Source organism: Pogona vitticeps, chromosome 2, assembly GCF_051106095.1.
Source record: "Pogona vitticeps strain Pit_001003342236 chromosome 2, PviZW2.1, whole genome shotgun sequence".
NCBI classification, from domain to species: Eukaryota; Metazoa; Chordata; class Lepidosauria; order Squamata; family Agamidae; genus Pogona; species Pogona vitticeps.
Genome location: NC_135784.1, coordinates 25,493,341 through 25,509,421, shown reverse-complemented (window position 1 = coordinate 25,509,421; position 16,081 = coordinate 25,493,341). Strand labels below are relative to the sequence as shown.

General features: G+C 43.1%; 1 protein-coding gene across 1 annotated transcript in view; it reads right to left on the bottom strand.

The window, feature by feature from the left end:
- The window catches only part of LOC144587547 (uncharacterized), a 38,634-nt gene extending 25,433 nt beyond the window's left edge, over positions 1-13,201 (bottom strand). Inside the window, 5 exon segments of the mRNA XM_078388629.1 lie at positions 3,779-5,248; positions 6,759-6,884; positions 10,160-10,286; positions 10,858-11,033; positions 12,778-13,201. Of these exon segments, the coding sequence (XP_078244755.1) occupies positions 3,779-5,248; positions 6,759-6,884; positions 10,160-10,286; positions 10,858-10,992 (1,858 nt within the window). The 5' untranslated portion in view covers positions 10,993-11,033; positions 12,778-13,201.
- Positions 13,202-16,081: the final 2,880 nt, after the last annotated feature.

Sequence of the window (16,081 nt, the reverse complement as noted above, 5' to 3'; positions counted from 1 at the left end):
ATTTCAGGTGAAATTGTGCATAATAAGAGGGGGAAGAACAGACATATTTAACTGCTGAAAGAATTAGTCAACTCATACAAGCACTGTATAATAAAAAAAAGAAGAACATCCAAACAATTTGAAGTACTGTATTGGCTTCATGAAGATTTCAAAGAGCAAGTGGGGTTAATTTGTGGGCCATGTAGTGGAGCTAGCATATATAGGCATGGAAATGCCCCTTTCCACTTTTTGAAAGTAGAAGGTGTCTTCATGTACTACAGAGGGGAGATAATAGTATCTCCAAAAATAACTGCAAACAAGAAATTCACTAAATGAAGCCCTCACTCCCCCTTGATCCTGGGAAAGAACCATGTTAACATCTGGCATGTTTTCCTTCCTGACCGTTTATTTTAATATCAATATGGAGAAAAATCCAGCTATTATATTAGAAAACAAAAGAATAATAAATCTCCAGGACGTGATGGAATACCGGCTGAATATTACAAGAATTTTGAAGAGGTTCTAGGTTTACCCTTTAAAGAATTAATAGAAGAAATAGAAATTTTAAAAAAAAAATTCCCATTTCATGGAAAAAACAATAATTTCAGTGAGACACAAAGAAGGTACTAATCAATCAGAAATATAAAACTAGCATCTGGGACGACTGCTGGTCTGGCGTAGGACACTGTGGCTTCTCACCACCCCTGAGGAAGCCAGGGCAGAAATGATGCAGGTCCCGATCCATCTGGGGGATGAGAAAAGGGTGCCTGAGGTGAATGGTTGGCACCCAGGGAGAGTTTCCTAAGAGAAAGCAGGGGGAAGGGACACATGGAGCCAGAAATCCTGCCTGCGGTTTGGCCTTACAGCAAAATATGTTAACTCAGATGACAAATAATGCTTGCTTTTTTTTCCTTTATAAACCTAGATGATATGGAAAGACTTCTTAAAAAGGATGCAGTCTTTCTCTTTTTGATGAAAAAGTAAAAAAATATGTGACACTTTGTGTGCAGCAGTTTAAAGCATTCTTTTAATAAACCAACATGGTCTTCTCCCTTTTGTGTGTGTGTGCCAGTAGCTTGAAAATAAATGACCACGTAGTGTTTGCTAAAAAAACATTCATGAACTTTTACTATAGAACATGTAGAATCAAATAAACCGTGCTCTGATATTTGGTACTTTAAACACAGATTTCTGCTAGACGTATTTGAATTAGTACATTATCTTTAAACATGACAAACATAGTTTCTCCTTCTGATATAAATCTAACATACTAACTTAACTTTTAGACTCTCTAAGAGGCATCGCCTCCAACAGGACAACTAACTGACCAGCTGGCAACCAACTGCCCCTTGCTTTAGAGATCTACCTGACAGTGAACCTTCCAAGCTTCTCTTGGTTAATGCCAGTCAGATTCTGATGGGGTTAAACTGCTCTGTCATGCCAATGTCACATTCCATTCTCTCCCATATAAAGGTAAAGGTTTCCCTTGACATTTAGTCCAGTTGTGTCCAACTCTAGGGGGCGGTTCTCATCTCTGTCTCCAAGCCGTAGAGCCAGCGTTTGTCCGAAGACAATTTCTGTGGTCACGTGGCCAGCGCGATTAGACATGGAACCCCATTACCTTCCCACCGTGGTGGTACCTGTTTATCTACTTGCATTTACATGCTTTCAAACTGCTAGGTTGGCAGGAGCTGGGACAAGCGACGGGCGCTCACTCCATCGCGTGGATTCGATCTTATGACTGCTGGTCTTCTGACCTTGCAGCACAGAGGCTTCTGCGGTTTAACCCACAGCGCCACCACGTCCCTCATCTCTCCCATATGTAGACACATAGTTACACCAAGTTCACATGGAAGGCAGATGATGGTTGCTCTAGAAAACAAATGGTACAGAAAGAGGCGCATGGGGTACCATAAAGAGCACCACTGTTGCTGGGGGAGAATCTAAAAAACTGAAGTCAAACAGACCCCCCCCCCAAAAAAAACACAAGCTTTTCTGAGCTCTGGAAGAACAGGCAGGAGCCTTTGGTGGGCCCCTCTGCGACCTTCATCACTGTCCTGCCCAGGAGCCGGTTCATTAGTGGGAGTTCTCTTTGCTTCACTATGAACATGCACAGGACCAAAGAGACACTGACGATCTACCTATTTTTTTAGGGGTTGCGTCTTTTTTTGGAGGCCTGTGTGGACTGTAAACCCAGATCCCAAAAAAGGTGTTCCAGGCCCTTGGCAAATTCCTGTGCAGACAGGTAAGACAGCATCGTTAGGCGACCCTTCCCAGCATCCTCAAGCTCACATGGGGATGTGGGACAGTCTGAACCACAACTACGAGCAGCCTTAAAGCATGGGACTTCGTCTCTCCTTCGATGGAAGGACTGCTCAGCTGCTTCTGGAGAGGCCTCTTTCATGTCCTTGAAAGGAAGGGTGAATCTCGCAACCACAAGGTCAATGTCAAGACCTGAGATTAAGAATATGTGGATGCAATAATGATATACGCACAACTATGGAAGCCAAACAAGATCCCTGATGAAGACCAACTAATAATGAAGGTGTTGAATGGTGCAGAAATGGATAAGATCTCAACACTAATGAAAGCAAACGGACATTATGAGGACTATGAAGTAAGATGGTCAGAATTTTATAAATTCCTAGGTCAACATTATAAGTTAAATTAAAGATCTGCCTTGCATATCAGAAATTGAAAGACGAAAATCTAAAGATATACAATTGTGTGAAAAGATACAGAATTTTGTTTGAAACTGTTTTTGTTGAAACTTAATAAAAATAATAAAAAAGAATCGTGTAGCTAGAGGAGAAATTCAGATCATCCAGACTCATCCCCACGTATGTAGAATACCATGTCAACCAAACTTCTTTTGGCACTAAACACCTTTGTATCTCATTTTCATGGAAGACTATGACAAATTCATAGATCTATATTTACACAGACACACACACATGAAGCACAACAAATCATAGAATCTGGTGTAGATGATGCTATCACTAGAGTGGATTTGCAGCTGACTGATGGACTGTACCGAAAGAGTAGACCTAAGGATCCCTGTTCATCCTGGAGAGAGGTGAGAAGTAGAATACTATAGAGCCCAAGATGGCTCCCCACCCTTATAAAAGGCTTCCGTGAAGAATAACAGAGGACATCAAATATGCTCAACTCAGCTTAAAACAACAACAATAATTTCAGTACAGATATATGCTTAGTTCTACATTTGGGCAGGAAAAATCCTGTTTACATATATTGGACGGTGGATAGGAAGAATGGTTTGATAAAAGAAGAGACTCCCCAGGAAGGGGGAGAACCCTTCCATCATTGCAGGTTCTTGAGCCCCAGATGGATTGGCAAGAATGCTGCAGTTGGAGACTTCCAGCCTACACAAAGAGGGTTGTGGGGTTAGGTGACTCTGTTCTTTCTAACACTACAGATCTATGATTCTGTTAATCCAAATTCTTCCTGTGCCACATAGATTTCTACATTTCCTCTCCCATGCCAGTTATCTGATGGATACTAATTTTGAGCTGATGTGGAATATCATTCTATGCTTGCCCCGTGCTTTGTCCCTGTGGCTTCTCTACTGTCCAAACTCACACTGTAACTCATGCAACCGCTTTCAACACATGCTCCTTAATAAAAAATTCTCAACAGTACGATTCCCTGATATCTCAAGATGTTTCCTCCTATCCTTGAAGCTCCTTCCAGGCTTGATGTTTCTCATCAGTATATGTTCTTTGATGTCTCCTAAGTATTTTGCTTTCAAGGAACCTCCTTCTACACTCCATGCATTTACACAGTTTCTTCCTCGTGTGAGTTCTGCGATGCTTCTTAAGGTATCCATTCTGACTGAAAGTCTTTCCACACTCCGTGCATTTATATGGTTTCTCCCCTGTGTGGGTTCTTTGGTGGTTAGTTAGGGTTCCACTTTCACTGAATCTCTTTCCGCACTCCATGCACTGATAAGGCTTCTCACCTGTGTGACTTCTTTGATGCTTCTTAAGATACCCTTTCTGACTGAAGCTCTTTCCACACTCCATGCATTTATATGGCTTCTCCCCTGTATGACCTCTCTCATGTCTAGAAAGACTTCCGCTCTGACTGAAGTTCTTTCCACATCTTGTGCACTTATATGGTTTCTCCCCTGTGTGAGTTCTTTCATGTTTAGTAAGCTTTCCGCTTTCACTGAAGCTCTTTCCACACTTCATGCATTTATATGGTTTCTCCCCTCTGTGAGTTCTTTGATGGGTAGTAAGTGTTCCACGTGCACTGAAGTTCTTTCCACATTCTACACATTTATATGGTTTCTCCCCTGTGTGAGTTCTCTCGTGTCTAGCAAGGGGGCCACTGTAACTAAAGTTCTTCCCACACTCCATGCATCGATATGGCTTTTCCCCTGTGTGACTTCTTTCATGCTTTGTAAGGTATCCTTTCTGACTGAAGCTCTTTCCACACTCAGTGCATTTATACGGTTTCTCCCCTGTATGGATTCTTTGATGATTAGTAAGTGTTCCACTTTCACTGAAGCTCTTTCCACACACCATGCATTTATACGGTTTCTCCCCTGTGTGAGTTCTGTGGTGCAGAGATAGTTTTCCACTTTCACTGAAGCTCTTTCCACATTCCATGCATTTATATGGTTTCTCCCCTGTGTGAGTTCTCTCATGTCTAGAAAGGCTTCCACTTTGATTGAAACTCTTTCCACACTGCATGCACGTATATGGTTTCTCCCCTGTATGGGTTCTTTGATGAATAGTGAACACTGTGCTGTGACTGAAGCTCTTTCCACACTCCATACACTTATATGGTTTTTCTCCTGTGCGAGTTCTATTATCGGTAGTAATCATTTCTCCAGTGTCACCAAAGCTTATTCCACACTTCATACGTTTATATGGTGTCATCCCTGTATGATACACTGTACGTTTTCCAGTATCGCTGAAACTCTTTCCAGATGCCCGGCATTCGTGTTGCTTTTCTTTGGAGTGGATTGTGCAGCGCCTACTTATTTTTATTCTACTTTTCAGTTGCTTCTCAAAGACTACAAATTTATTCCTACCCTCCCCCTTCAGATCCTCGTGTACAATCAAGAGTTCATTTGTATCTCCGCCTTGAAACTCTGGGGAGTCTTTTCTATTCTTAGACTGATTTCGTTCATAATTGTTCTGTTCCTTTTGATGCCTAACCCAATATTTTCTGTCTTCATGCTTTCTCTTTTCTACAGACCCCAGTGATGTCATGTGGCAGCTTTCACAACTCCAGGCATCACCTGACAGTAGATCAAAGGAAACAAATTATACAATGTTAGCAAATTTCAGGCAGAGACCATGGACCTTACCATGAATCATGTTCAATTATTCATTTTTATGAGTTCAGCATCTCCAGGATTCCTATTTGTCTCTTGTATGCCCCCTGCTGCAACCTAGATTATGTTTTTAATACCTTGAATAAAGACAGTAATTCTTTCTAGGTTACCCTCCCTCCCTCATTTCACTAAGCACATCAGACTATGCAGGCTTTTTCCACCTGTTATCCCATTACAAGTGCAGTTTCCATATGATCACAAAAGAAGGCTAAAAAAACAGAATTGCAGGAAAGGCTGGGAAAGAAAATACAGTGGTGCCTCGCTTAACAACGATATTCCGTTCCAGGAAAATCGCCGTTAAGTGAAAACATCATAAAGCGAAAATAAAAACCCCATTGAAACGCATTGAAACCTGTTCAATGCGTTCCAATGAAGTAAAAACTCACAGTCCAGCAAAGATCCTCCATACGGCGGCCATTTTCGTTGCCAGTAAAGTGAGGAATCCGTCCCTAAACACAGCGGGGAGCCATTTTAATCACCCGACGGCCATTTTGAAACCGCCAATCAGCTGTTCAGAAAACGTCGTTTTGCAAAGAATCGGTTCCCGAAGCAGGGAACCAATCGTTGCAAAGCCAAATTCTCCTATTCAGACCATCATTTTGCGATCGCAATTGTGATCGCAAAAAGATCGTCGTTAAGCAGTTTTGTCGTAATGCAGGGCAATTGTAAAGCGAGGCACCACTGTACAACAACGCAAAACAGATTCACCATTCTGTGATCCCCATTCACTTGGCTGCACACAGAGGCAAGGGGAAGAGTCCACATCTGTCTAGACCCAAAATCAAAACCACACACGTGTGTGATGCTGTTTTTGGTTTATAGGGGCTTCTTCACTGCAGCTTCTCAGTGTATGCATAACCACAGATATTGCCTATTACTTAGCAATAATAAATGTCACCATCTTCAGACCTTTTCTCTCAATTAACTGGGTCTCCTTGTCTATTCCTCGCTGACCTTAGCAAGAGTCAAGCTACAGACATGCAGGATTTTGCATACAGAGTCAATTATTGGCTCATTCGAGAAGGCCAGGGAGGCAGAGGGGCAAAATAGAGACCAGCCAAAGGCACTCAGAGGAGACACATCTCATCATCTGTGTTCTCATCTGTCTCCTAGATATTCACATGAGTTACTTCTAGAGTTAAGCCAGTTTTGAGCCTACAGGTTGGCAGAGAATAATGGCAGAGACAGGCATTCAGTGAAACTAAAGGAGTGTTCTCGAATCTGTTGTCCTAGAAATTTAGACCAGCTTTCAGGAAATACATATTGCTGATACTGGAGGAAATTGCTCCTTCTGCATCAGCTGACCAGACTATGAAAAGCAGGTGGACTCAGTATATCTTGTCAGTGATTAATGTCACTGACTAAACAGAGACAGGAAAATTCACGGACTCTCCTTCACAGCCCCACCACACACCTGAACAGGTATTTGCCACTTTCCACTTTTCCTCACAGTCCTGGATAAATGGATCTTCCCCTTCTTCCAATGAAGAGATGAGATCTGGTTTAGCAATTTCTCCCAAGGTAGGAGTCAGGCAGGTCCCTGAAAAAGATTAACGAGTAGCAATTTCACTTGCTGCTCTTTATCTGATATACTGATGGATAGCTCTGTGTTTTAGTCATGGAGTTTGATTCCCACCTCCCACCCCCCGGTGCCTCTCTGAGAAGGGCTGGATTCGATAATCCATAGGGACCCTTCCGACTGTCCAGTTCTAAGATTATTATTATTTATTGGATCCTTTCAAGGAGAAAGGTGGGGTAAATATTTTTAATCGATCAATCAATCAATCAGTCAATCAATCAATCATCTATTACTGCAGACCTCACTAGGTGTTTGTGGCAAGAGATTCCAGCTTTCTCTGGAACATGGGGAACGCTGCTCACAGAAGATTCAACCCTTTGCACTACTTCTGTGCTGGCTGTTTTGCCAGAGTCTTCTGGTGCTCTGGTTTCATTCACCATCCCATTTCTCAAGTGACCCTCGGACCCCTGAACTCAGCTAGAAGAACAACTGCCAAATCCAATACCTGAACCCCAAAACCCCAAATCAAATTGAATTTTATCAACATAGCAATCAGCAGCACGGCGTCAGGTTGTGTTCTTGATTGTTATCCAGCCCACTACCACAAACAGATACTGAAGCTGAGGATCTGATTACTAATCTTCCTTCCTCTAGAAAAACCTTTCTCTGAAAAGAAAAACGACTCTCTGGGGCAAAAGGCACAGAATGACAAGTCTCTCCAGTGTACCTTGCATCCTTGGGGGAAGGACAGAGGAGTCTGTAAGTAAAGAAAAATTGGAGTGCACCTGGTCCAGAAGAGCTGCATGGATTTTGGTTAAAGCATCTAACAAGTTTCCACCAATGTATAGCAGTGCAATTTATCCACTTACTTCAAAATTCTACAACTGAAGACTGGATGACAACAGGCCACACATTTCTAATAATAAAAGATCATCAAAAAGGCAATGAACCCAGTAATTATCAACCAATTACATGCCTTCCAGCAATGTTCACGCTCCTCACAGGAGTACTTACAAGATCAATACCTAAATACTTAACTGAAAACTCCCTATACCCAACTGAGCAGAAAAGGAACTTTTTAAAAAGTCAAGAGGCAGAAAATATCAGCTGCTTATTGATAAAATTAATCTGAAGAATGCCAAAAAACAAACCTTAACATAGCCTGAATAGATTATAAAAAGACATTTGACACATTGCCACACAGCTGAATTAACAGCTGCCAAGGAATGTTTGGGACTAGTAAAAACATTCAGAATTTCCTCAAGAAAACCATGGAAAAATGCAAAACTGTCTTAATGGCCCATGGTGAAGAAATTAGGAAAGTTAGCATCATAAGGGTAATATTTCAGGGGGATTCTTTGTCACCTCTGCTGTTTAACATCTCACTAATCCCCATGTCAATAATTTTAAATAAAACTGGAGTGGGCTACCATATTTCAGAACAAGCAGGAAAAATCTATCATCTGTTATACATGGACAACCTAAAACTACATGCAAAAAGTTCCACAGAGATAGAATCACTGCTAAACACAGTGCAAATATTTAGTGACGATATCCAAATGAAATTTGGAATTGACAGATGTGCAGCTCTGTCTATACACTGTGGCAAGACCCTAAAACTAGATGGAATAGAAATAATAAATGGCAATATAAAATCACTATCAAGTGATGAAAATTATAAATACCTTGGAATACTAGAAGCAGATAACACCATGCACAAAAAAGTTAAAGAACTGACAAATCATGTTTTTACTAGTCCCAAACATTTTTAGGCAGCTGTTAAGTCAGCTATGTGGCAATGTGTCAAATTAGATTAGATCCCGGCCGTGAAAGCCTTCGCGAATAAATGTCTGGATCATTGACACTGCAGTTCCAGGGGATGCCAGAGCTGAAAATAAAAAATTGGGAAAACTAACAGAGTACAGAGACCTAGCAATTGAAACATCTCGCCTCTGGAAGAAACACACTTCAATGGTCCCCATAGTCATTGGGGCTTTTGGGAACAATATCAAGAAACTTCACTCAGTACTATAAGCATTTGCAGATCTCAGAAATCACACCAGCAGAGCTACAAAAAAACAGCAACATTAGGAACAGCATACATACTGGGCCGACATTTAACAGATACTTAGGTTTTAGGTTAAAACCTGTATCTGTTATATAATACCAATCAGTGTTTATAACGTTGACTGTGCCTGATGTTTCTGAATGATGATGATGATGCCGAAGCTGCAGCAGGGCTTCCTGAGATGACATTTTTTCAATAAATACTTTCTATAGAGCCTAACGGGTAGCGAGACTAGTACTCCCAGGGTACTTCCTGCCGAGGTCAAATCACCTCCTCCTCACAATTAACAGTAGGAAGCAAAGGGCCAAGAAGCAATGCCTCCTCAGAGGGAGGCTCTTCCTTGGTGAAATGTAGGCAAATGCAGGTGTGTGTCTCAGTCATGGCACCATTCTTGTGGAATGGGCTCCAGTTAGAGCAGTGGTCCCCAACTTTGGGCCTCCAGATGTTCTTGGACTTCAACTCCCAGAAATCCTGGCCAGCAGAGGTGGTGGTGAAGGCTTCTGGGAGTTGTAGTCCAAGGACATCTGGAGGCCCAAGGTTGGGGATCACTGAATTAGAGCTTCACCAGGCCTCTTCACTCCCAACTTTCAAGAGATGTTAAGGACCATGCTTTTCAAGTAGGTTTTTAAGGACATCCTTCCCTGAGTTATTCTGTATTTGGGTTGCTTGGTCCCGCCACCATTTCTGTTTTAAGTTTTAGATAGGGTTTGATTACTGGTTAATTTTTATTCTTACTGCTGATTTGTGGTGTTGGGTTTATTCGGTATGTGTGTTCCTTTTTATTCTCAACTGCCCAGAATAGTGCTTGTCACTATGTTTGGTGGTATATAAGTATTTGTGTCTGCGAAGCAACCAACATGAATTTGACACAACTCCGGGAGGCAGTGGAAGATAGGAGGGCCTGGCGTGCTCTGATCCATGGGGTCACGAAGAGTCGGACACGACTAAATGACTAAACGAAAACCAACCAACACGGAGCTTTCGGAATTGTGCCTGGGATAATGTTGGAGAATATTCAGAGCTGGAGTCCCCCCTTAAAAAAAACAAAAATGAAAGATTACACCCCTAACATTGGCCTCACAGGAGATGCAACCAGTTTTACTCTTTGAAGCCTTTAGCCTGTGACATGGGTCATTCTCTGTGGCCTCTTAGGCTCATCGATGGAAATGTCCTAGAAAACAAAACAAACTCTCCAGCAGGTAAACCATCAAGGAAAACAAATCCTTACCCAGAGATGTTACAAGAGCGTAATTTTCTAACATGACTTCCTTGTAGAGAGCTCTTTGGGCTGGATCCAGGAGATCCCACTCTCCCTTGGTGAAATATACAGCCACCTTATCAAAGGACATCAACTGCTGAAAGAAAGAAAGAAAATAGACTTCTACTCAGAGAAAGTCTTTCTCACACACGCTTCTGCTCCAGGTTTGAAAGCAGATGTTCCACCTGAGTTTCTTTGTAAGGTGTTCCCCCCCCCCCTTTAATTTTATATTTATGGGTTTTAGGACTTCAGATTTTCTCAACCCTGAGTGCTCACTGGAAGGACAGATCCTGAAGCTGAGGCTCCAATACTCTGGCCATCTCATGAGAAGAGAAGACTCTCTGGAAAAGCCCCTGATGTTGGGAAAGTGTGAAGGCATGAGGAGAAAGGGACGACAGAGGATGAGATGGTTGGACAGTGTCATCGAAGCGACCAACATGAATTTGACCCAACTCTGGGAGGCAGCGGAAGACAGGAGGGCCTGGCGTGCTCTGGTCCATGGGGTCACGAAGAGTCAGACATGACTAAATGACTAAACAACAATTTTCCCACTTCATCAGTTCAAGCATTAAAATAAAGAGACAGGATTTTCTCTCCCTCCCCCATACCTGTGGAAAGAGAAAAGCATGAGGTCCCCTCCTGTTTCTCCCTGATGACCCCTACCTTACCTGAGACAGTTTCATAACTGCTCTTTCTCCTCTTCCAGGAGGAGATGATTCACAGCCTGCCTGTGTTGCCATCACACCTCCTGCGGGAGAGAGAAAGGTGGCCATCTCAGAAATGTCTCCAGCCACTCCAGTCATGCGCTCTCAAATCTGGAAAAGCTGAGCCCCATGTTTAAGCCCTGAAATATAAGAGAAATATAACAGGATGAGAATTTAGCTGAAGGTCACCTGTTCTTAGGGTGTCGCTATAAGTCAGAAGCAACTGGACAGGACACGACAACAGTAACAACTCATGCAGCTTCTCCAAGATCTAGTTCTGAAGCTCAATATGAGCAAGAAGGGAACCTTCAGCCTCAGCATCTCCACCTGCCAATCTTTCCAAAGAAATGAGTAGTTTTTCAATTCTGTTGCAAAGGGAATCAAGGCGACATTGGATCAAGGTGCGAACAAGGCGGATAAAAATCAATGTGTGGTGTTTTTTTAAGTCAAATTGATTTAAATCACAATGTAAATTTTTAAAAATCATTTTAAATTTGTTTTAAATGGTCAAAAAATCTGATATTTAAAATTTCATCCAGTCTGCAAACCTGCAGTCCACCTGACCAGCAGCAACCTGAGTCTAGGAGCAGACTTTTCAGTTTTTGGCAAAGGGGTTTCAGAAGACAAATAAGAGCAAAGGTTCTTCCTCAAGAAGCAAACTGTAAAAAGACTCTTTATCCTAACTCTGGTGCAGAAATGAGATTCCTCAATTTCTAAACGCACACAGAGCAATGTGCAAGACTAATAAGCTGTTCCACAGAGTACACCTAAGGAGGCCAGGATGTCAGAAGAATCCGGTAAGTCTATCTGACTCGTTCAGGTGTCCTACAGAAATGTTACAGGCCTCCCAAGCATAGAACAGATTCAATGAGTTGTCAGATCTGACAGTGTCCCAGTTAAAGGGTTAATGCTGGAATGAAGCCAGATGGCCAGCGACCAGCTTTTCCAAACTCAGATACTGTAAGGCTTACTTAAAATATAATAATGCACCCTGGAACTTGGGTTATAGGCAACATTTAAGCCACACTTGAATTAAAAAAAAAAAACAATACAAAAGCATCTTTAAAAAAAGAGCTCATAGAATATTTATTTATTTATTTATTTTATTCTATTCTATTTATACCCTGCCCCCCTAGACAGTGTCTACTTGGGGTGGCTTACAAAATCATAAAATATCATAACATAACAATAAAAACCAAACAATCAAATAAACAACATTCATAATCAAAATAGATCTCTAGGAGCTTTTAGAACCAGGTTCTGGACAATGAAAAGCTCTAAAAGTTCCAGATTATACAAGGAAAGGTCATCATGGAGGTCCAGGTTCGTTCTCTAGTATCCATAGGCTTTGATCCACTAAGGCAGTGGTTCCCCAGCCTGGGGGCCTCCAGATGTTCTTGGACTTCAACTCCCAGAAATCCTGGCCAGCAGAGGTGGTGGTGAAGGCTTCTGGGAGTGGTAGTCCAAGAACATCTGGAGGCCCAAGGTTGAGGACCACTATACTAAGGGATTTCTACTGAAGGATCCTTTTCTGAAGCTGCCCTGAGATCCACCCAGCTTCCAAGAGAGCAGGAATGAGGGCTGGCTCTCTTGATGAGGAGGAAGCCTGAGCAGATTTAAGCCACCCATAAGGGATGCATGACCTGTGATATTGTTTCCCCCACACACACACGAACTCCCAGGATCAGCCACTGGAACCAACTGCGAAATAGTTTCTTAACCGGCAGGCTTACGAAATGCAAGCCGAGGTGCTTCGGGGACCGCAGGCCGTGAAGGCTGGAGATGTGCCCCCCCCCCCCGCAGCTCCTCCCAATAGCGGCTCCGCTCCAGGCTTTGGCTGATTTGCTCGCTGCCTTAAAGCCCCCAAGAGACGGATCGGCTTACCTTCCGCCCGCAACCGGTGGGGAGCCATCGACCCCTTTCCAGGGATGTTTTCCTTCCCCTCCCCAGCAATATCTAGGGGGAGGGCTGGGGGTGAGAAGGGACTATGCCCCCCCTCCCACCAATATGCCGCCCGTCCAATGCTGGGACACGATCACACGCGTGGACACCCCACCCCCATTTCCAGGCGACAAACTGAGGATGGGGGGGGCTTTCTTCTCAGGCAAAAGAGCTCGGCTGGTCTCCTTTTCCCTAGCTCCCTCTTTCCCGCATCTGTAGGTCGCCCCCTCCCCTCCTGCAGAAGCAGCCCCTTCCCCTTCCTGGAAGGGGAGGGGGGGTCCGAGGGTGGCCGCCTTTCCCTCTTGCAAGGGGGGTCTGGCGTCGCGGAGAGCGCCTTTTGGCTCAACCCTAGCAGGATCGAGAGGCGAGGGCTATTGCCATTTCACCGCCTTCCCACGACAAGTGGGTCAACGGCGTGGGTATCTTGTCGTTCAGACGTGTCGTCAACTCGCAGACCCCCCTAGGAATGACCGCTCTCTGAAAGGTCCTGCCTTCCCCTGCCCTGCTCAGCTCTTGTATAAATCCTGTGGTTTCTTTGAGGGAGTCGATCCATCTCCTGTTCCCTCTTCCTCATTTCCTGCTGCTTTCAACTTCTGCCAGCATGATTGTCTTTTCCCCAGACTCCTGCCTTCTCCGGATGTGCCCAAAGTAGGACAGCCTCCATTTCATCATTTTTGCCTCCAGAGATAATTCAGGCTTGGTTTGATCTGGGACCTTTTTTTTCTGGCAATCCAGGGTGTCCACAAAGCTCTCCTCCAGCACCATTTTTTTTTCAAAACAATCAGTTTTTTTCCTGTCAGTTTTCTTAACTGTCCAGCTTTCTCACCCATACACAGTGCTCACAGATACAAGAGGGTGGATGATCTCGGTCAATGAATGAGTACTCCAGGGATTTAGAATGTGTTGCCATCATTTAGCTAATCTCAACCAGGGGTGTTTCCCCAAAGACTGAAAAATGATTTCTGTCCCTCAAGAAAACACACATCGCAACAACTGCTTTGTGCAGTAAAACACATTATAAACAGTTCAGACTTGATTCCATATATAGGACCCACTTTTGTTTCTGGCCGTCCTGCAAAGCTCTCCTCCAGCACCACATTTCAAATGAATCTCTTTCTTTACTATCTGGCTTTCACACCCATACGTACATGGTGAGCAGGAAAGAGTGTGGATGATCTTATGTGCTGCTTAATAATAATAATATTATGTTAATATTTAGATTAGGCATCCTTCAGTCTCGAGAGACTATGGTAACGTGTTCTGAATAGAGGTCTAGGAACAGTATCTAGTGTGGCTGAAAAGGCCAATTCAAGAGTGACATTTCCTTCCACAATGAAGACAAATCCAATCGGTCCGCTGTCCAGCTCCCTGATTTTGCTGGTTTCGGGACTGCCTCTTGGCCTCGGCCTGCTGGATAAGGGTCTCCTCAAATTGGGAGAGGCCATGATGCACCGCCTGCCTCCAGGCTGAACGCTCAGATGTCAAGGTGTCCCCCATCTGTTGAGGTCCATTCCTAAGGCCTTCAGATCCCGCTTGCAGATGTCCTTGTATCGCAGCTGTGGCCTCCCTCTGGGGTGATTTCCCTGCACTAATTCTCCATGAAGGAGATATTTTGGAATATGTTAATATTACTATATTATTATATTAATAATACAGTATGTGTATATGGTGTATATAGGTTAAATTACAATAAATTGAAGTTCAAATTGACAGGACGCGGCATTGTGGAGGTAATTCTTTCACAGGGTAACTGTATGTCAGAGGGGATTTAATTGCACACAACTACGACGGCTACTTTTCAAAGGGAAAGGCATCTGTGTTTTGCTTTTTAAATTGCATTTATGGTAGAAGTGAGGCTCCTAGGTGGTGGGGTCCAAATACATTTATACGGCCAAGGTTAGTCTACCTGGTATAATGAGTACAAGGAGGATGCAGAATGGATTGACACAGACATACAAGGAGGATGCAGAATGGATTGACACAGACATGCCCCATCCAAAGAGAGCACGCAATACAAACATTGGAAGTACATTACAGTCAGGGTAATTGAACCAGCCAAAATGTTCTGCGTTCAATTCCAGCCCAAGCACTGGTGTGCCTGTTCAGTATTCACTTTATTGTAAAACAGGAGGAATTTTCACACAAAAGGAGAAAGGAGTAGATGGGAGCAAACAACTGTATTTCTTAAAGCTCTCTGCACTTTTCGATATTACTGCTTTACTGGTGTTTGCGAGTATGGTATTCTGTTTTATGTACACTGTTAGCCCACCACCCTGGGATCTTGTGAACAGGGGTACAAGCAATACATAAATAATTTGCCCATTTTCTGGTCTGCTGAAAAGTAATGCAAGTGAACCATGGACTTTGATCTGAAAACACTCACCCTTAAACAAATCTTTAAAATGTCACAATGTTTCACCATTGGGTAATACAATGATTCATTTATACCCACCATAATAGCTTAAGACTCCATAAAGTTACCAGCCAGCAACTCCATAAAGTTCTCCAGACACTGAACTGTGCCAGACCCATTTACCTTCCACAAATACAGTACTGGGTTATATTTCTGAGGGTTCAGACACCTGCATGAGGCCGCTATAGCGGAAAGGTTAACAACAGCTGGGACTGTAAATCTTCCATTCATGGGCCAATCAACTGGCAGGGAGTAGACAAAGCTGGCCATGATGTTTTGTTGCTGGAGGCAAAGCAGAAAATGGGCACCCCCTCCCAATCTGTGCAAATAAAATAAAATAAATCAAGTGGACTGGTAGCTGAATCTCGAAGAATCCCACAAATCCTGTTTTTGTGATCACCTAATCTACCTGGCATACAATTTATCACTTAAGGCTAGGATCTGTGACCTCAAGCAATTAGCAGGACCTTTCCTAAATAGTAAACAAAACATTGTTAGTTGTTGTGGGTTTTTCGGGCTCTTTGACCGTGTTCTGAAGGTTGTTCTTCTTGACGTTTTGCCAGTCTCTGTGGCCAGCATCTTCAGAGGACAGGAGTAGGAACTCCGTCTGTGCTCTGTTGCTGTTTGTTGGATAGTTGAGTATTTATAGGTGAGGGAACAGCTTTTGTCCTTTTCAGGAGATTGGGTGATTATGGTGATCAGCGTGTTTTTGTTGTAGATGTATTGTTGTGATAAGGAGGAGAGATTATCATTTTAATATGACACTCCTTTTTAATATTTGTATACTTACTATTTTTAGCTTTAAAGCCGCCTGGGGTCCTTTAAGAAGAAAGG